The sequence below is a fragment of the Squalius cephalus genome (genome assembly GCF_949319135.1).
Source record: "Squalius cephalus genome assembly, chromosome: 2".
NCBI classification, from domain to species: Eukaryota; Metazoa; Chordata; class Actinopteri; order Cypriniformes; family Leuciscidae; genus Squalius; species Squalius cephalus.
The window spans coordinates 2,622,637-2,643,344 of NC_137123.1; the positions used below are offsets into that span (position 1 = coordinate 2,622,637).

Consider the following 20,708-nt stretch of genomic DNA (forward strand, 5'->3'; position numbering starts at 1 on the left):
AACCTCCCAGTGACTCTTGAGGAATATGTTGACTTTGCCCTTTTGTTGATCGGCTTGTCATTTACTGAAGAGCCCCACAACCCCAAAGTATCCTCTAAACCTCTGCACGTCATGGCCGTCGATCCAGAGTCTCGTCCCAAGATGGCCGCCGTTTCAGAGTCTCGTCCCAAGATGGTCACATGGTTTTTCAAGCCATGAAAAAAATCCAAGCGAAGAGTCTTTGTTTTATGTTTGATCATGTTTGGGAAATAAAGCTGTACTTGGGTTCTTTCAACCGACTGTACACTGAATCAGTAACATAAGCCATTTGGCATTATCAGGAACCACAAATATTCCCCCATTGCATTATTATACATTGTATTTAACATTATAGTATTTTAATGTAGTACTGACACTAAAACTCTGAAAACTTTCATTTTGGCTGAACTATACACAATAAATATTGTCACAATGCACAATACATATTGTTTCATTTTTGTATTGTGATATATTGTTACAGCCCTACTAACTACACATGAATTCAGCTCTTCCTCAGAGATGTTTCTTCACTTTTCTCATGTCGTCAAAGAGCTCTTTTAACATTTGCATGTCATAATTTCTAGAAACGGTTCTGTCCCCGGGGGCCCGTCGTCACTGAGGGAGTGGTGCACATGAAGACCAGCTATAAACCACGGGCTTCACCACCATCCTGCACTCCACACACCTCTCCCATCACAGGTGTATCATCTGTATCATCACACACCTCTGTGTCATCACCGTCTCGCGTCTCTTCACCGCCGACATGTCGTTCAGCAGAGCTCAGCAGCATTTCTCCGGCAGGTCTCTCTCCTCTAGCCGCTCAATGGCTCCGGTTAGTTTCTCCAGCTTCGGAAGTCATTCGGCTGGGTTAGGGTTTGGATCCGGCTCTGGGTTGGGCTTCGGGTCCGGTTCAGGGTTTGGGTCTGGGGCAGGGTTTGGGTCTGGGGCAGGGTTTGGGTCTGGGGCAGGATTTGGGTCTGGGTCAGGATTTGGGGCGGGTGGAGGTTCTCTCTCAGGGGGTTTGAGGATGGTTGGAGGCTCTCTCTCGGCCACAGGCGGAGGGGCCAGTTTCAGGGCCGTCTCGGGCTCTTTCTCAGAATCCGTGGCCAACATCGTCAATGACAAACAGCAGCTGCAGATTCTGAACGATCGTCTCGCGACGTACCTGGAGAAGGTCAAGCGCCTGGAGACCACGAACCTGGAGCTCAACGAGAAGCTCCGCTCATTCACTGTCAACCGAGTCCAGAGCAGCGCCAACCTGGAGCCCTACGAGATCCAGATCAAGCCACTGCGGGAGAAGGTGCGTTTCTGTCAATCTCTGTTGATTTTAGGCTTACATGCAATATTACCAATGAATTCTAGCTTCACAAAACAAGTAATGACAATACAAAGAAATATACAGTATAACAAGAGCTAAGAATGAACATGAACTAAGAATGAACAATACTTGTTCAGCATTTATTAATCTTAGTTCATATTAATTTCAACATTTACTAATACGTTATTAAAATCAAAGGTTGTATTAGTTAACATTAGTTAACGCACTGTGAACTAACATGAACACACAATGAACAGCTGGATTTTTATTAACTAACATACTAACATTGAGTTTGAGTTTGTGGTTGTATGTTATGTATGTTTGTATTATGATTATTGCATTAGTTCTTGATCATTAGTTATATTATTTAGGTGCCAGTGTTTTGCTGTGGAATTCAGTGATGAGTGTTACGGGGAAAGGTTCCACCCCGTGACAATGGTCCGTCCCAATAGTGTTTGGCGGGAAACTTGTATATTTAAACCATTGTCTGCGCATGTTTGAGGGGAAATGTTGCATCCAGTGTACACTGTGCAAACGCTTGAACATGTCTGAGGTGAGACATGCTGATATTTTTGTGGATGTGCCACTAGGCATTGTTCAGTGCCAGTTTTTTTTTGTACTATGTGGACTGCACCTTGTGAAATGCAGCTTCTAAAATAAACCACAACTGGCATTTTGAAAACCACTCCATTGTACTGAGCCTTCCTAAACTTCTCCCAGGCCTCTCGACAACACACTACATGACACTAATAAACCTTATTGTAAAGTGTTACCACAATAGCAAATAGCGATACAATAGTTTTTTTAAAACAAGGTGCTAAGTATGTGATAATTTCTGCTTCTGTTTCTGTTTTCTCCTCCAGCTTCTGGTTCTCATTCAGGAGCACACGCGCATCGCTTTAGCCGTGGACAACGCCAAACTGGCCGCCGATGACTTCAGAATGAAGTGAGTTTGAGCTGGTAATGCAGCATCAGCTGCTCAGTTTAGTTTCTGACTGGATGAGCCGCATTCAAAGACATTTTCAGTCACTGTAAAGCACAGGTAAAGATCCATTCACACCAATAACGATTACTATATTAGTGTCCACATCAGCGGACAATAACAGTGTTTCTCTTTGCTCTTTTCAAAAGCTCTTTGGATACGTTGTATACTTAGGTGCACTTAGGTTTATGCTAAATTGTAAATACAATACTCATCACTGTGCCATTACGATAACTATAACAATAACTATAATGATATTTATATTAGTGTCCACACCAATCCACGGCAAGTATAACGATCACTATAACGATAACTATTAGTGTCCACACCAATGCATGATAACTATAACGATAACTATTAGTGTCCACACCAATGCACGATAACTATAACTATAACGATAACTATTAGTGTCCACACCAATGCATGATAACTATAACTATAACGATAACTATTAGTGTCCACACCAATGCATGATAACTATAACTATAACGATAACTATTAGTGTCCACACCAATGCATGATAACTATAACGATAACTATTAGTGTCCACACCAATGCATGATAACTATAACGATAACTATTAGTGTCCACACCAATGCATGATAACTATAACGATAACTATTAGTGTCCACACCAATGCACGATAACTATAACGATAACTATTAGTGTCCACACCAATGCACGATAACTATAACTATAACGATAACTATTAGTGTCCACACCAATGCATGATAACTATAACGATAACTATTAGTGTCCACACCAATGCATGATAACTATAACGATAACTATTAGTGTCCACACTAATGCATGATAACTATAACGATAACTATTAGTGTCCACACCAATGCACGATAACTATAACTATAACGATAACTATTAGTGTCCACACCAATGCATGATAACTATAACGATAACTATTAGTGTCCACACCAATGCACGATAACTATAACTATAACGATAACTATTAGTGTCCACACCAATGCACGATAACTATAACTATAACGATAACTATTAGTGTCCACACCAATGCATGATAACTATAACTATAACGATAACTATTAGTGTCCACACCAATGCATGATAACTATAACTATAACGATAACTATTAGTGTCCACACCAATGCATGATAACTATAACTATAACGATAACTATATAAGTGTCTACACCACTGCAGGATTACATTCTGTTTATCGTAAGCTATTACAAGCTTATGTTTATGATAATTTGCCCGTGTGGTTCAGGTACGAGACGGAGCTGTCCATGCGTCAATCTTTGGAGAGAGACATCGCAGGCCTGAAGACCCTGAAGAAAGAGTACGACTCCACCAACAGTGTGTTGCTGCAGGAGCTCACGGGCCTGAGCGAGGAGCGCACCGCTCTCAAGAAACTGCAGCAGGAGGTGAGAACACACAGTTTCTTCCGCAAACGCAGGTGCTTTGGCTGTCTTTGCACTGATGTGCAGAATTGTTTAATGAATTCGGTGCTAAAAGCACATGCAGATAAACACACTTGTGTCAGTGCCTCCGTGTTTCGCCTCTGGCTCCTAAAATATCCCTTTAAATAAAGGCAAAGAGCTCATCTGATGTTTCCGTTCCCATGCTGAAGTGTGATTGTACTATTCAAAAGATGACGCAGCACTTATACAATGTAAAATAAAATAACCTGCAGTTTATGTTACAGCCATGTTACGGTAACAATAATTCATCATAATATATATTATATTATTTATTATAATAGATTATAATACTGTATTGTTATATACTGTATTATAGAATAGTATAATAATTTATTACATTTTATATATATATATATACACACACATACATATAATTAGAATAAATTATAAGATTTTTTAAAAAATATATAAGGTTATATAATATATATATAATAGACATATTATATAGTATAAATGATATTATATTATATATTTATTTTTTTCTTTTTTAAATCATTGGCAGGTTGTAGTTTCAAACATTTCTTTACAAGTACAACAGGATTCTGTTTTACCAGAAAAGAAAATTTGTTTTTAAAAATTTGAATTTAAAAATGTTGCTTACTTGTTAGGGTTAGTAGTGCACTAGTATGTAGACGAACTGATAAACATGAACTAAAAGCCACAAACCACAATTCCAGGCATCTTTAAAAAACTGTTGTCAAGTCACCTTTATTTATATAACGCTTTTTAATACACAGATTGTTTCAAAGCAGCTTTACAGAGATAACAGGAAAATAATGCAACAAAGTTTGTTTCCATAATAAAATAGCCATCAGCTGAAAATCACCATCAGTGATGGTTCAGACAAGTGAAGTAAATTGTCTGATGACCTTTGCCCTGTGGTTCAGGAGATGGTGTTGCTGCGAGGTCAGGTAGTCGGCACGGTGACGGTGGATGTGAAGCAGGTCGAGAGCACGGATCTGTCCCGAGTGCTGGCCGAGATCCGCTCTGAGTACGAGATGCTCATCGAGAAGAACCGCAGAGAGCTGGAGAGCTGGTACACCAGACAGGTACGTACACACACACATACACACACACACACACACACACACACACACACACACACACACACACACACACACACACACACACACACAAGCTCGGTGTGTTTTACTGACGCTGATGCTGTGGTGCAGGTGGAGAAGAAGCAGGAGGAGGCGACGCTGTATACTGAGACAACCGTCAGCGGAAGCTCAGAGATCACAGACAACCGCAAACTCACCCTGAGCCTGCAGACACAGCTGGAGTCCTTACTGATGGAGGTACACACACACACACACACACACACACACACACACACACACACACACACACACATGTGAATTTCCTCAAGTGTGTCATTCACCCTTAGTACGCCCAGGACGGTGCACCTTCCCCGGGATGCACACCCTGGCACCCTGGTTCCAAACCAGACCCGCGTTTACTGGAAGTCTCGCCCGCACAAAGTGCACTTTCTCTGGGCTGAGCCAGGCCATTCGCCCCTGGTCTGACCACCATGGTTCTCTGGTCCGTGTTCATTGTCCGAGCAGAGTGTTGTCCCCTCCTCGACAAGACCCCGATGGTCCATTTTAGGACCATCTCGGCTCCAGTCGGAGATGCAGCGGTGGCGGGCAAATCTGAATCTGGCCCAGGACGGGCCGCCCTGGGCTAAGTTTAAAATATGACTTCAAAATGATGGCATAAAACATCAAAATTATGAAATGCTAAGTTTAAAATATGACTTCAAAATGATGCCATAAAACATACTAAGTTTAAATTATGATTTCAAAATGATGGCATAAAACGTCAAAATTATGACATGCTAAGTTTAAATTATGACTTCAAAATTATGGCGTAAAACATTAAAATGACATACTAAGTTTAAATTATGACTTCAAAATTATGGCATAAAACATCAAAATTATGACATACTAAGTTTAAATTATGACTTCAAAATTAGGCCTACGGCATAAAACATCACAATTATGAAATGCTAAGTTTAAAATATGATTTCAAAATTATGGCATAAAACATACTAAATGTAAATTATGGCTTCAAAATTATGGCATAAAACGTCACAATTATGAAATGCTAATTTTAAATTATGACTTCAAAATTATGACATAAAACGTCAAAATTATGACATGCTAAGTTTAAAATATGACTTCAAAATTATGGCATAAAACATCCAAATTATGACATATTAAATTTAAATGATGAATACAAAATTATGGCATAAAACATCAAAATGATAACATACTAATTTTAAATTATAGCTTCAAAATTATGGCAAAAAAACGTGAAAATTATGACATGCTAAATTCAAATTATGGCTTCAAAAAGTCTAAATGATAACATAAAAATTCTAAATTATGACTTAAATCGAAATTGTCAAGAGCCAATATTGACACTGCTGAAATCAAGTTGAAATTGACATAAGTCCAAATTCAGACATGCTTTCGAAATTATAACTTAAGTCGAAATGATTAAATAAACAGCCAAAATTTAAACATACTGTCAAAATTATGACAAGTAGAAATTGACAAAATTCAGACTTGCTTTCAAAATTATAACTTAAAAAGTCGAAATGAGATAAAAAGCCGGAATTTAGACCTGCGGACGAAATTATTACTTGTTAAAATTCACATACATAAAAGTCTGACATACTATTTTGAAATAATGATTTCCATATTTAATAAAATGTTACACGATAGCTAAAACGTTTGCTTGTGAAACTAACTAACACTGCCTTTTACGTTTTTCTTACATTTCTTTTAAGTCATGAAAACGTTTTTTTTTTTTTTTTTTCCTGAATGTTCAAAATGTCCAATTTAAAAAAAAATAAAAAATTCTTGGAGAATGATTTCTGAAGGATCATGTGACACTGAAGACTGGAGTAATGATGCTGAAAATTCAGCTTTGATCACAGGATCAAATTACTTCTTACAATATATTATTGCATAAAACATACTGAGTTTAAATTATGACTTCAAAATTATGGCATAAAACATGAAAAATTATGACATGCTAAGTTTAAAATATGACTTCCAAATTATGGCATAAAACATCACAATTATGAAATGCTATGTTTAAATGATGACCTTCTGAACACTGTTGTAGTGTAGTGTAATGTATTGTGCCTGTGCTTCTGCAGAAGGGGAGTGTGGAGCAGCGTCTGGTGGAGCTTCAGGGTCAGTATCAGGCTCAGATCTTCTCTCTGAGTCAGCTGGCCGGCGGCCTGGAGGGGGAGCTAATGTCAGTGCGCGAGAGTGCAATGCAACAGAGCCGCGACTATAAGCTGCTGCTGAGCACCAAAGTGCAGCTGGAGCGCGAGATCGGCACCTATAAAGCCCTGCTAGAGGGCGCCGGAGAGTTCACTGGCCTCAGCGTAACTGTTCCTGCGGTGAGTAAAGCAAAGGTCCTGTACAACGGAGCGGCGGCATCGGTCTCTGCAGGTGAGGGATGCTACGCAACATAGAGTCATACTTAATCATAATTATGAGATGAAATGTTGGAATTATGACAAAAAACCAAATGACTTAAAATGTAATAATTATGACACAGGTCGAAAAATTATGACCAGTCAAAATTTACAAAAAATCTAAAATTATGACATACTAAGTCATAATTATGAGATGAAATGTTGTAATTATGACAACAATCTTGAATGACATAAAAAGTTATAATTATGATATAAGTTGAAATTGACAAAAAAATCTAAATTATTAGATGAAATGTTGGAAAAACTTAAATGACTTAAAAAGTAATAATTTGACAAGTCGAAAAATTATGTCGTCGAAATTAACAAAAAAAAAAATCACAATTATGACATACTAAGTCATAATTATGAGATGAAATGTCCTAATTATGTTTTTTTTTTTTTGTCATTTAAGTTTTTGTCATAATTCCAACATTTCTTCTCATAAATATTACTATGTCATAATTTGGACTTTTTTCAATTTCAACTTGTCATAATTATTACTTTTTTAGTCATTTAAGTTTTTTTCATAGGTTGAAAAATTGTGACAAGTTGAAATTGACAAAAAGTAAACAATTATGACATACTAATTTATAATTATGAGATGAAATGACTAATAAATTCATAATTATGACATTTAAGTTTTTGTCATAATTTTAACATTTCTTCTCATAATTATGAATTTTTTAAATAATTTAAGTTTTTTGTTATAATTTCAAAATTTCTTATGATGGGCACTTGAAAATACTGTGAATAATTCTAAGTAAATTTTTTCTTAAATTGTTTAGATTTTTAGAATGCATTTTTAGAATGTTTATTTTCCATAGTCCAGTTAAATTGAAATGTTTAACAAAACAGGCTGCGCAACATTCCGTTTGTGGAGTCGAAAAAAGGTCACGTTTTCAAACAGCCTTTCAGGTTTTTGTTTTCGCTCTGATGTTTATCAAATAACACCAAATATTTAAAGACTTGTGTTCATTTGCACTTCAATCTGTTTGAAAAAGTTGTTTACTTTGTGTATTGTTTATTATTGCATTTAAATGTTCAAAGTTCAATTCAATCCACCGCAGATGTAGTGGCTTCAGTGGGTGGAGCTACAGCAGATGCAGTGGCTTCAGTGGGCGGAGCTACAGCAGATGTAGTGGCGTCAGTGGGCGGAGCTACAGCAGATGCAGTGGCTTCAGTGGGCGGAGCTACAGCAGATGAGGTACGATCCGTTTATATCAGATCTGGATCATTTGTGCCTGAAAATGTCTTATAAATATGTTGAAAGTTACTGCTGCATGAAATCATACTCTTCCACGTGCGTCTCCTCTAATTTTCACAGTGCTGATGTCATTTTACATTTATCTGCTACTAATTATAGTTTTGAGGTCTTCAGCTGACATGTAATGTCAATAAATGTTCAGTATAAAGAGTGGTGCAGTTACTACAGGCCAGTGTTATTATACCATCATTGACATACTGTTATAGTTATAGTGATATTTTGAATTAGCTTTTTATTTTTATATTTGGCGACTAGGTAAAATAAAATAAGTTTGAATATTTAATTTGATTCATATTTTCTATAATAACCCTGCTACCAGTGTTGGTGGTAATGCATTACAAGTTACGTAATCAGATTACTTTTTTCAAATCATGTGTAAAGTAATGCATTACTTTTAAATTTCCAACCAATTTCTCTTACTTTTTCAAAAAAGCAACTCAAGTTACTTTGTTTTTTCAATTATTGCATTAATATTATTGAGTTGAGAATGAAGCGTGTAAACCTGTTCGGTTGTAGAAGTGTGTGTGATTTCACTGATGAGATCTTTAACCCAGTCTGTTTGATCTGTGTGGTTTTGCAGATAAACAATCCACTGGAGGGTCATGGTCTGATTGATCTCATCGCCACTCCACCAATCTAAACCTGATGTGTGTTTTATGCTGCGTCAATAAACTCAAACCCTTTAAACCACTCTTTAAGTGTTTCTTTGATCACATTCATGAAAGTGTTAGATGTTGCTGTATTTGGCTGAGCGGTCGTTAGGGTGGCTCGCCAATGTACTAGAGTTCTCTAATACATAAAATAAGTAAGCTTGACCAGAGTTCAGAGAATTTATTGAAGGTAGTAGTGTAGCGCAGTTCTTCAGCAGCGATGTTAGCGTGTCGGCCTTCAAAGAGTCTTAACCCAAAGCTCTGAACATTATACATGAAGACAAAAGGGACATACTAAGGAAAACAGTCAGGACCTCCCACAGGAGAGTGATCTACACTGAGCAATGTTGTTCTTCGTCATTCACACCCATCAGTTTCTATTGGCCATACGTCTGTACGAACCATTGGTTCACACCTTCACAGACACAGAGTTGATTGCATCTGAGGCATAGTCACAATGTAAATGCATCTGACTAAAGATGACTGAAAAATACACATAATCTTTCAATAGTCATACAATATTTCACTAACCAGAAAAGACACAAAGCAGTTATTCAGTTTATTAGCCATCGATGAGCACACAACACTAAAACACACATTATTGAGCTGAAGCAGGTTATTGCACGTTCACTATTACAGCACATGAGGAGATCTGTGTGTCCTTCAGGCTGGTGTTTGTGGACGTCTGTTTTCTGCCATACACACACATTCATAACGTTCATCCGCTTCCTGTGAGAGTAAAGGAAGGAAATCCAGTTAGTATAGTGTGAAACTCCAGCCAGATGTGTGTCAGTAAGTGTGTGTTACCCGTTTAGTGTGCGTCAGTCGGGTTGGATCCGCAGACCGGCTCTCCTTCAGCAACGTACCACACCTCGTTGTGCCTGTTCAGCAGCTTCAGAGGACTGACACACACACACACAAACATCTTAATAAATAAGAAGCGTTTGCATCGATTAGGTTATTTTCCTGTTTATTACTGTGAAGCTGCTTAGAAACGATCTATATTGTATAAAGTGCTGTAGACATAAAGCTGAAAATGACGTGTCGTGAACTGAAAAGTTCTTTCAGAAATTTAAGCAAATCCCTGTATTTCTCTGGAATAATAGTACAGAACAAAACCAGGAACAAATAATGTGTGTGTGTGTGTGAGTGTTGTGTGTGTGTGTTAGTGTGTGTGTGTGAGTGTGTAGACCTGTCGTAGCCCAGGGCATAGTGGTGTGTGTGGTTGAAGTGCGCGTGGGCTCTGGTCAGCAGGTGTGTGTGTGTGTGTGTGTGTGTGTGTCGAGACCTGTCGTAGCCCACAGCGTAGTGGTGTGTGTGGTTGAAGTGCACGTGGGCTCTGGTCAGCGCTCGGCTCAGCAGGTGTGTGTGTGTGTGTGTGTGTGTGTGTGTGTGTGTGTCGAGACCTGTCGTAGCCCACGGCGTAGTGGTGTGTGTGGTTGAAGTGCGCGTGGGCTCTGGTCAGCGCTCGGCTCAGCAGGTGTGTAGGTGTGTAGGTGTGTGTGTGTGTGTGTGTGTGTGTGTGTGTGTGTGTGTCGAGACCTGTCGTAGCCCACGGCGTAGTGGTGTGTGTGGTTGAAGTGTGCGTGGGCTCTGGTCAGCGCTCGGCTCAGCAGGTGTGTAGGTGTGTAGGTGTGTGTGTGTGTGTGTGTGTGTGTGTGTGTGTGTGTTGTGTGTGTGTGTGTGTGTGTGTCGAGACCTGTCGTAGCCCACGGCGTAGTGGTGTGTGTGGTTGAAGTGCGCGTGGGCTCTGGTCAGCGCTCGGCTCAGCAGGTGTGTGTGGAGTCGAGACGTGATCGACAGCATCCAGCCGCCGTAACTCCTCACGTACACGTCCATGTCGGGCATCTCCGTGAAATACAGCTGAAAAAACACCACACACACTGACATCACATGACATGCTGTTTTTTATTGGAAACTTTAGAATTAAAAATAATGTAAATAAAGCAAAATTAAGTCTTTCAGGTTTTGCCCAGTTTCTGTTACTAATCAATGTGACTCTCATATTGAAGCAAGAAGGTTGACCGCCTGCATGATGCAGAATAATTGCATCAATACTTGCATCTAGAAAGGTGGAATCCCAGGCTTTTCAGGCTGTCAGGAACACACATCAATGATCAGCCAGTTGATCCGAGAGGCCGAACAGAAGAAAGGCGATCTAACAGTCGTCTGGTTAGATCTAGGGAATGCCTATGGATCTATCCCACACGATCTCATCCAGCTCGGACTCGACCTTTACCACATCCCAGTTGCTATTCAACAAATGATCACCAGCTATCTAGGAGGGATCAAACTGAGGTTTACATCAGTCCAGTGGACAGCCAGTTGGCAGGATCGCCAAAAGGGAATCCCAATGGGATGCACCATCTCCCCAATCCTCTTTATCATGGGCAGGAACCTTCTCATAACAGCAGTGGAAAGCATAGCCCTGGAGTCAGGCATTATTCAGCCAGTGCTGCGGGGTTTCATAGAAGACCTAACAATAACAACTGTGATACATGTCCAAGCGAGATGGGCATTGGCAGCCACTTGGGCAAGGTTGTCATTTAAGGGCAGGAAGTACTAAGGCTGGTGATCAGGAAGGGCAGAGTCACGAGTAAGTTTGGTCTCCAAGTTCAAGGCAAGGTCATTCCACCCATTGAGGACAGCCCTATAAAGTGCTTGGGAAAGTGGTTCAGTGACTGGTTGAACCGAAGACTGGTTGAAGAACATTGACAAGTCTGGACTCCCTGGAAAATTCAAAACCTTGGTTTATCAACCTTATTTGGCTCCTCTCAGTCTATGAGTTCCCCTTAACAGTCGTATGAGGCATTGAGAGGAAAACCAACAAGTACCTGCAGAGATGGTTGGGGACTCCTCCAAGGTTGTCTTCGATGTGCCTCTACACCCCGTTCAGCACAACTGCAGCTCCCTCAGTCATCTGTCGTGGGGGAGTTCAAGATGGCAAAATGCAAAGTCTGAGAAATTCCAAAGACGTCCAGATGAAGCAAGCAGGCATCACAACAAGATCAGACCAACAGGCCAAAAGCTCACTGGATTTGCGCGACATCATTGGCAACCCCTGCATAGGACGTCAAGGCCTGGGGTCAACACATTCCCAACAGTTTGGGAACGCAAGAACAAGATCAAGCGAGGCATGGTCCAGTCAGAAATCCGAGCTCAAGAGGATCAGAGGCGTTTGTCCAGAGCAGTGGAACAAGCATCCCAGGGAGCGTGGACAAAATGGGATCTGCCCAAGCGTAAGATCACATGAGCAGAGTTGTGGCCTTCCTGTTACGCTCCATATATACAACACCCTTCTTTCACCGCCTCACTGGCAAACCTTGGGGTTGAGGGACGACCCGTGCTGCAAGCTCTGTGGTCAAAAGGGGACACTGGCTCACATATCGTCAGGGTTCAAAACATCTTTAACCCAAGGCCACTATAGGCGGTGCCATGACAAGGTGCTCCTGTCCCTCGCCGACACACTAGAGCGAGAGAGGTGGAAGAAGAGACCAGGTGGCACAGACGAGAGGAAAACTATCACCTTCATCAAGGAGGGAGCCAGTGCCGGTTGCATGAAGCATCTTAAGTTTTTCTCTTAAGTATGAGACATAAGGCGTAATTTCCCTCAGCTAAAATAATTACTTAAGGGTGTTGCATATAATCCCTTAAACGGTTCTCTTAGGTAAGGGAAACCGTTAAGTGTTTAACGACAGCGACCCTGGTTTTGCCGTAGTAAAATTCGATTGCTGCCATGGACATGTGGTTTGTTAAGACAGATAGCGGTAAGTTTCACAGAAAACAGCATAACATGGATAAGGAAAACAAAAAAGAAAACCAAATATGAAAGAGAAGGACCAGATGAGACAGAAACTCAAAATGATAGTTTACTCATAATTGAAAATTCTGTCATTATACTCACCCACATGTTGGTCTAAACTCATAAGACTTTCATTCATCTTTAGAAACAAATAAAGATATTTTTAATATTTGCTCATCATTTCTGTCCATTTATTGAAAGACATAAAAGTAATCCATATGATTCTGTTTCGGAAGCTCAAACCAATGAGGTTTGTTCTTGCTCGTGATACGCGCACGTTTGAGCTTGCGTTGAACATATAAGATGTGCTTTATTTGTTTATATGTGAAAAAACTGCTAAATTAAAATTGTTTATCATATAAAGTGGCTGATCACGTCTCGTTAGAAGACTTGGATTGAACCTGCTAGCTCCGTGTAACACTTAAAGTGGAGTTTTCCAAACCTTATGTTATACTTAAGAAAATTACAGTTAAGGGGCTTTATGCAACATTTTTTAAGAGATTACTTAAGGGAAAAATAGATACTTAAGGGTTTCTTTAGGTGAAACATCATACACCCTAAGAATTTCACTTAAGTAACACTTAAGGGTTATTTTTTGCAACACCCTTAAAGGGACACTATGCAAGTCTGAGTGTTTTTTCTCTACGAGCTCCCCCTAGTGTCTGGTAGTATAATGCTTTCAAACACTCTTGTCGTAAAAACGAACTGTTGTCCCTCCCCCCTCGCCACGAGCAACCCAGCTGATCAGCTGTCAACCTAGCTGAGCAGAGGAACCGGCTATTTCAAAACCAGTTATGTCTACCGAGGCAAGTAAAGCAATACTTTCTTTCCAACTGATGGCGATTTTTTTATTTATTGTGTTGTCATGCATACTAGTATTTTTACCGGGAACGAACGATCTGAACGAGGCGAACTACTGCTTTCGTGTTTGTTTGTTTGTTTGTTTTTGGGAGAGTGGGCATGAGCATAAAAAATATATATATATCGGAGGCTAATATTTGTCTAAAGTTATATTAGCAAGGTCTATAAGTTCATCTGGTAGAATGACGGTTTACCTTTGCTTGTCTAAGAAAACATCAGAACGTTTTTTCTAGCTCGATCATGATATGTGCAACATTTTGCGCGTCTGATATTGCCTATTATCAGACGCGTTGACTTAGTGACATAAAATAAAAGTGTAAGTTACACGAATAAAACCGACAGAGGAACGGCCAAACAACTACAGAAATCAAACATGTTTGCTATGACAATGCTAACATCAAAGTTATAGTATCTAGCGTACTAGTAAGCCCCTAACAGACAGCGATCATAATAAAAACCTTTACAGACAATAGCAAACATCCTGAGGTCACAATTACTTGAAATTTAAATATTAAACACAGTTTATTCCAAAGATACTTAACTTACAAGTGCAACAGCAGGATCAGCATCCGTTTTGCAGGCTTCTGTTTCTCTCAGTTCTCACCATTCTGAAAAAGCCGGTCCGATATATTTACTGGAGTCTGACTTCTTGCTCGGTCAGTCTCCCGTTTCCTCTTTCGTTGGTCCTCCGACAAAGATTTCCTAGCTTTCTGCTTCTTTTTTACAGGCTCAGCCTCAGCCATAACTCAATCTATCATTGCCCTTTGCTTATAGCTAGCCGGTGCTTGAATAGGGGCGTGTACGTGTGCAGTGCCGTCAAGCAATTCGTTACATCGCGAGACCTGATATCACGCGATACTTCCTGACGCCGACCCGCGTCCCAAAGTTGCAAGTGAGTTTTTTCCGCTCTCGGGCACCAGGGGGGTGCGAAACCACCACCATTCAACCCGAAATAAGTAATATAACCATTCCACTGACTCTGAAGATGTTCAGTTAAGGTTAAAAAGTTACCTAGAGCACCTTTAAGTTTAAAGGAAACCTAAGGGAGTTCTTAAGGGAAAATTACATTTAAGGTACATTATACAACCGGGCACAGGCCCTTTGCAATCATGGCAAACTCCAACCTGCTGCAAGCCCCGAGCTCTTGGGAAATGAGAGTCGACATCGGAGAGAGGCTGCAGTTGGTCCACACAGCTCTTCGCCCAGACATCGTCCTGTGGTCAGCCAAAGACCGTAAAATCATCCTAATCAAGCTGACCGTGTCCATGGGAGGAGGGCTGTGAGGACGGCCTTGAAATATCAGCCTTTAATCCAAGAGTGCAAAGACAAGGGATGGAAGGCATGGCTGTTCCCTGTGGACATAGGTTGCAGAGGCTTTCCTGCCAAATCAGCACAGCGGCTGCTGTCGGCTTTAGACATGGACGAGAAGAGCAAGAAGATACTCGGTGGATGGGAGAAGAGGCTGAACGAGCTTCATGCTGGATATGGAGTAAGAGAGAACACAGATAGTTTGTTTCTGTGTTGTTTCTATATTAAAATGTCGATACAATGTAACATATTTGGTCTGGCTCTTGTTTTAAATGATTTTGTTCTGTTATTATGCTTCTTGTTGTCATCTGTTGATGTTGTACAAGCAGAATGTGGCAGTTGGTCAGTGTGTTATTTGTCCCGCCCCTTCTCCACTGTGATTGGACGGCTGGGTAAAAAGTGAGTGATGAGCGCTACATTTTACCCAAAGTTAAGCATTCCTCAACTCTCGGCGATCAGTAAAAAACGCTGAAATACACGCTCAGCGCCTCGTTACGCTCCTGGCGTTGTAAAAACTAGGGGTGCACCGAATCCAGGATTCGGCCGAATCCTGGGCTTTTTGACGGGGTTCGGTTTCGGCCGAACCTTAGATTTTTTTTCCACCGAACCGAACCATAGGCTTGCGCTACGCTGGTCGACGTCACGCAGCCGTATACGTGAAGGTGTTTACATAGGACCGCTCGAATGTAGTAGGCTGTGAGAATCTGAAAATGGAACTCGTAAGCAAAAAAGTTTTGTTTGGCAGTACTTTCAACCAAAAGAAGGCGATTCAAGTCGAGCTTTATGTTCAGTTTGCAATGCCGATTTGTCTCGTGGTGGCAAGGACCCTAAGCAGTACACAACATCGCCGATGTTAAAACATTTGTGTCTAAAACATCCAAAAGAATACGAGTTGTGCATGAAGGAATCTTAATGTTAATGGAATAAGGATAAGGTAGGATTCGGTATTCGGTTTCGGATTCGGCCGAATCTTAAACAGTGGATTCGGTATTCGGCCGAACCCAAAAAATCTGGATTCGGTGCATCCCTAGTAAAAACGCGGTACTCCGATTGAAAACTACTGGAAAAATACACCAGCCGTGTGAAAAAACGCTTTGGTGGACACAGGGCCTAAGGGTCGAAACACTCAAGGAAGGTTGGGGACACCTGACGACATCTGTTTCTGGCTAAAAGCTATGGATACCCAAACGGGGAACCGAGGAAAGCAACCAACAGGTGTATTCCACAATTTTAGCAACACTTGAATGTGGGTAAGTTTCATTACAAAAAGGTGAAAAATATCTTGAGCTAAATCACGTTTTTGTCAAAGACTACATCTGGATCAGAATCAGAGCGATGATCAAACACAGATGGAGTCCATCAACACCCCTAATGCTTCACAGTCCTGTAGCTCGTCCTGGATCGACGTTTCATTCAGTTACATTAGGCAGTTTTGATTTATATGCCGTTTAATGTTGATGATCATGTTATTTTACATATGCATCTGCTTACATATGATATAGCTTGTTTCTGCTTCTTCTTCACATGTGATCAGGAGATTCAGTACTCTTTCAGGAGATGTGTAATAGCGCCCCCTACCGTATAACAGTGAAAACACAGAAATCACCTTCAACGGCGGGGAAAGAGTTAACTAGTTTGTTCAAATGAGTTATAATGCTTTCAACCTGATGCAGCAATACAACTAGATACCACCAATACAACTAGATACCACCAATACAACTAGAAAACAGCAGCATTTAACTAAATGTATTATTGTAATAAATATTGCAGTGTTATTTTCCATGTCGCTGCCATAGACTGTAAAAAAATGGGTGGAGCTTCTGGACGTCACCTTCTCATTGGTGGGAGTGGGCGGACGCTCCTGATAGGCTGACGGCAACAGGAAGCTGAGCGTGTAGATCGCCGGTTCCCACATCTTCACTTCCTCGGGAACTTCAACAAGCACCGGAGCCGTCATCTCAAACGTCACACCTACACACACACACACACACAGAGCTGTGTCAGTCGGTTCGCCTGACAGCACGTTTATGATATGAACGTGCTCACAGACCCTCTTTATTGGCTCCAGAGATGTAATGATAGAGGCGTCTGAAGGCCATGGCGGCTCCAACGCCGAGGAAATACGCCTCCGCGTCCGTGGAGACCCAGCGCGAGGACGAGTAGCGGCGCACCTACACACACACACACACTTGTCAGACTTCACATTCAACCACAGTCTCTTTAGCCTTCATCTTTCCCTCGCGGGTCAAAACGACCCAAAGCCCTAAAATTATACTTTTTTTTTTTTTCAGTGAGTTTATTTAATTTAATTTTGATACTATTTTTTCTATTTTTTCTGCAATTTTTTTTTTTATTTTTTTTTATTTTATTTACCTTTAAATTACTAGATTTGATCAATAAATAAAAAATAAACAGTCATTTAAGCACATTCCTCACATTCTTTCAACTTAAATTCAAAACTTCTCACAAATAATAATAATTGAACGTTATATTTCATGACTTATAGCTCTATATGGAGCAAATGAGCTGTTCCGCTGAGTCCTAAAGTCAGCTCTCTTCATTCATATACACATGTAGACATTATAAAAAAATGTTTTGGTAAAGTTTTAGCATTTTTAGTTTGAATTTTGATGAACACTTTAAAAAATTTCTAAAATATTTTCCGGGTCAAGATGACCCAAGTGAAGGATGAGGCTTAAGACAAGTCATTTCAATCGACAGCCATTTTGGAAACATGCAAGTGCAGCTCCTATCTCTTTGAATGTGGAAACATGAAAATTGTCATTTTTAATTTTCTTAACAATGCATTTCCTTCAGCCTAAGGCTTATACATTTCACTTTTTGTGTGAAAGTGCCTGAACATTTGCCACAAATATAACTTTTTTTTATTGTTATTAAAAAACAAGCAAGCAAGCCCAGCCCAGGTGAGGAAAAGGAACACAAAAGTAATGTAACGCAATAATTTTCTTAAAAAGTAACTAAGTAACGCAATTAGTTACTTTTTATGGGAGTAACGCAATATTGTAATGCATTACTTTTGAAAGTAACTTTCCTCAACACTGTTCATTCTCTAGTCTTTGATTTAACTCATCAATGCTCGTTTGACCTCGTACTCGTCCGTCCTGCAGAGCAGCTCGAACTGAAGACACTCTCTAGACTCGCTGCAGAAACTGCTGGACGAGTTACTGGGGCTGCGGGACACACACACACACACACACACGGGTTACTGTCCTGCTGGCCTCCCGCACAGGGGTAATGATAGGGGTGTAACAATATATCGTGTCACAATATATCGCAATACAAAAATGCAACTATGTATTGTGTGTAGTTCACCCAAAATTACTGTGTGAGAGAAAGTTTTAGTATCAATACTACATTAAACTACTATATATAATGTTGAATATTATGTATAATAATGCAGTGGGGGAATGTTAGTGGGTCCTGATAATGCCAAATGTCTTAAAATAATATTTTAAAATAATGTTGGCCACGTTTTACTGATAACATATCTAGTCAGTGAAAGAGTGCAAGCATATTCATCTAAAATAATCCAGTATTTTCAGCTTCAGAATCATGAATATTGTTATTCTGGCGTCTCTATTGTCCTGTGCTTTGGGTTTCCAGCACCAAGTCCAAGAATATTCATTTACACACAATGTAAAACCAAATTTAGCATTTTAATCAAAAGTAAATTTTTTGTTAACGTTTTACCATATGTATTGGAGTATCTCAATAATACCGCATGGTGAGCTCAGTATCGTATCGTGACATGAGGGCATCGTTACACCTCTAGTTAATAATGATGAGGAATATCTGACCCGACGCTGCTGACGGCCAGTGACTCCAGCGACAGCAGCGATAGCAGCGTCAGAACACACAGACTCCTGGAAACACACACAATACTCGGTCACACGTCGATTCTGATGTATATTGATATTGTAATACTTGACTTTATGATATTGTGAAGAATGACATTGGACCCCATTGACTTACATTACATGGACAAAAAAAACACAAAAAATCTTGTTTTGTGTTTCACAGAATATATATATATATATATATATATATATATATATATATATGAAAATACAAATATTTTAAACATTAAAATAAATACTAACATACACATAAATGTCTCGTCAAGTTCAATATTTCATCAATAATTTGCCAAATTCTTGCAACAGAAACAAACGTGTTTTGCCAGCAAAATCACAGGTAAGATATATTTCTAATAATGTGAGATTACAAAAATAACAGAAATGGACTGATTTCACCAGAATGTGCATCTCTGTGTAATACTGTAACAATCACTGTATCAATGAGCTGTAACTATTCATATCAACAACCATTTCTGGAAAACAAAACAACAAAACAAACAACTCATGCTTCGGTAAGACGTAATTATGACACAAAAAGTCATATTTATCTGACGAAAAGTCAACATTATGACTAAAAAAGGAAATTATGACATAATAAATTATGACACAAAGTCATAATTATAAGATATAAATGTCAATTATGACTTAAAAAAAAAAAAAAAAAAAAAAAACTAATTTCCAAAAGGCAATTTTTTATTTATTTTGAGCAGGAATGGGCTTCCATACAATTATGACTAAAACACTAAAATGAATAAACAAACATTTATTCATTACTAATAATTAAACTATTTGGAAATAAAAATTTAAAACTGAATAATGCGAGAAAGAGAGAAAATGCTGTATCATAAATAGAGTCCCTGAGAGAAGCCAAGAATAGAAACTTTCATCTGGTCCTGGTTTATACACTTACACTTACACACACACTCTCTCTCTCTCAGACACACACACACACACCGCACTGCGGAGAAACTTAATCCCGAAACACCCTCATCGATCACCAACATCACTGTCATAAAACATTTATTTGAACTGGTCTATTTCTAAATGCAAATATGAATATTACAAGAAATATTAATATTCATCTGAAACATTACCAAGTCCAGATAACTCGGTCCATCATAGCCTAATTTAAGGCAGATGCAGTAAAAACTTTTAAGATTTCAGGCATTCATCAAAACTGCCCATGCAAACTCAGTGAATTACAGCAATCCTCACATCTTTAACATTCACATATTTCTGTTTCAAAACCAAATGCACATATTATTTTATACTTACATTGTGGTTTATTTGAAACCGAGAGATGAAACTGGGCGGATGACATCAGCACCGGAGCGCATGCACGATCCTCTGCGCGTGCGGGTGTGCTCGAGCACGAGACGAGAGGGGCGCGTGCTGCTGCTGAAGCGCGAAATAAACTCTTTCGTCACATATTCACAAGCCAAAGAAACAAGTCGACATTTAAGTTATTTGATTTATTTTAAACTCGAACACAATTCACATGATAAACCAGCAATTTAAATCAAGCAGGAAAAGTTTATTTCTCAGACAGTTTGTGGAAATATTAACCAGACTAAAATCATTGAAGAAGGGACTAAAAACTGGAGTTTAGTTCTCACGTCTAAAACCGTGTCTATACTGCACCGAATTACAACGTTATATTATAATGAGT

The 20,708-nt window shown here is 39.6% G+C and overlaps 2 protein-coding genes across 3 annotated transcripts; one reads left to right on the forward strand and one right to left on the reverse strand.

Moving 5' to 3' along the window:
* The first annotated feature begins 697 nt into the window (after window positions 1–697).
* LOC307154425 (keratin, type I cytoskeletal 19) lies at window positions 698–9,231 on the forward strand. 2 transcript variants are annotated; one of them, XM_079864357.1, is made up of 8 exons: window positions 698–1,318; window positions 2,200–2,282; window positions 3,564–3,720; window positions 4,665–4,826; window positions 4,953–5,078; window positions 6,950–7,250; window positions 8,344–8,480; window positions 9,121–9,231. In XM_079864357.1, exons 1-8 carry the CDS (start codon window positions 782–784, stop codon window positions 9,178–9,180), a joined length of 1,563 nt encoding a protein of 520 aa, XP_079720483.1. In that variant the 5' UTR covers window positions 698–781; the 3' UTR covers window positions 9,181–9,231. The 2 variants fall into 2 exon arrangements, with proteins under 2 accessions (XP_079720483.1, XP_079720484.1); XM_079864358.1 differs by having other exon boundaries at window positions 711–1,318; window positions 8,344–8,414; window positions 9,121–9,225.
* Window positions 9,232–9,356: 125 nt separating this feature from the next.
* soul5l (heme-binding protein soul5, like) lies at window positions 9,357–20,409 on the reverse strand. The gene is made up of 8 exons (XM_079864389.1): window positions 20,315–20,409; window positions 18,980–19,045; window positions 18,268–18,352; window positions 17,212–17,332; window positions 16,993–17,132; window positions 10,890–11,053; window positions 9,998–10,092; window positions 9,357–9,919 (listed from the first exon to the last, which is right to left on the reverse strand). Coding segments are annotated over exons 1-7 (669 nt in total). The 5' UTR covers window positions 20,317–20,409; the 3' UTR covers window positions 9,357–9,919; window positions 9,998–10,001.
* Window positions 20,410–20,708: the final 299 nt, after the last annotated feature.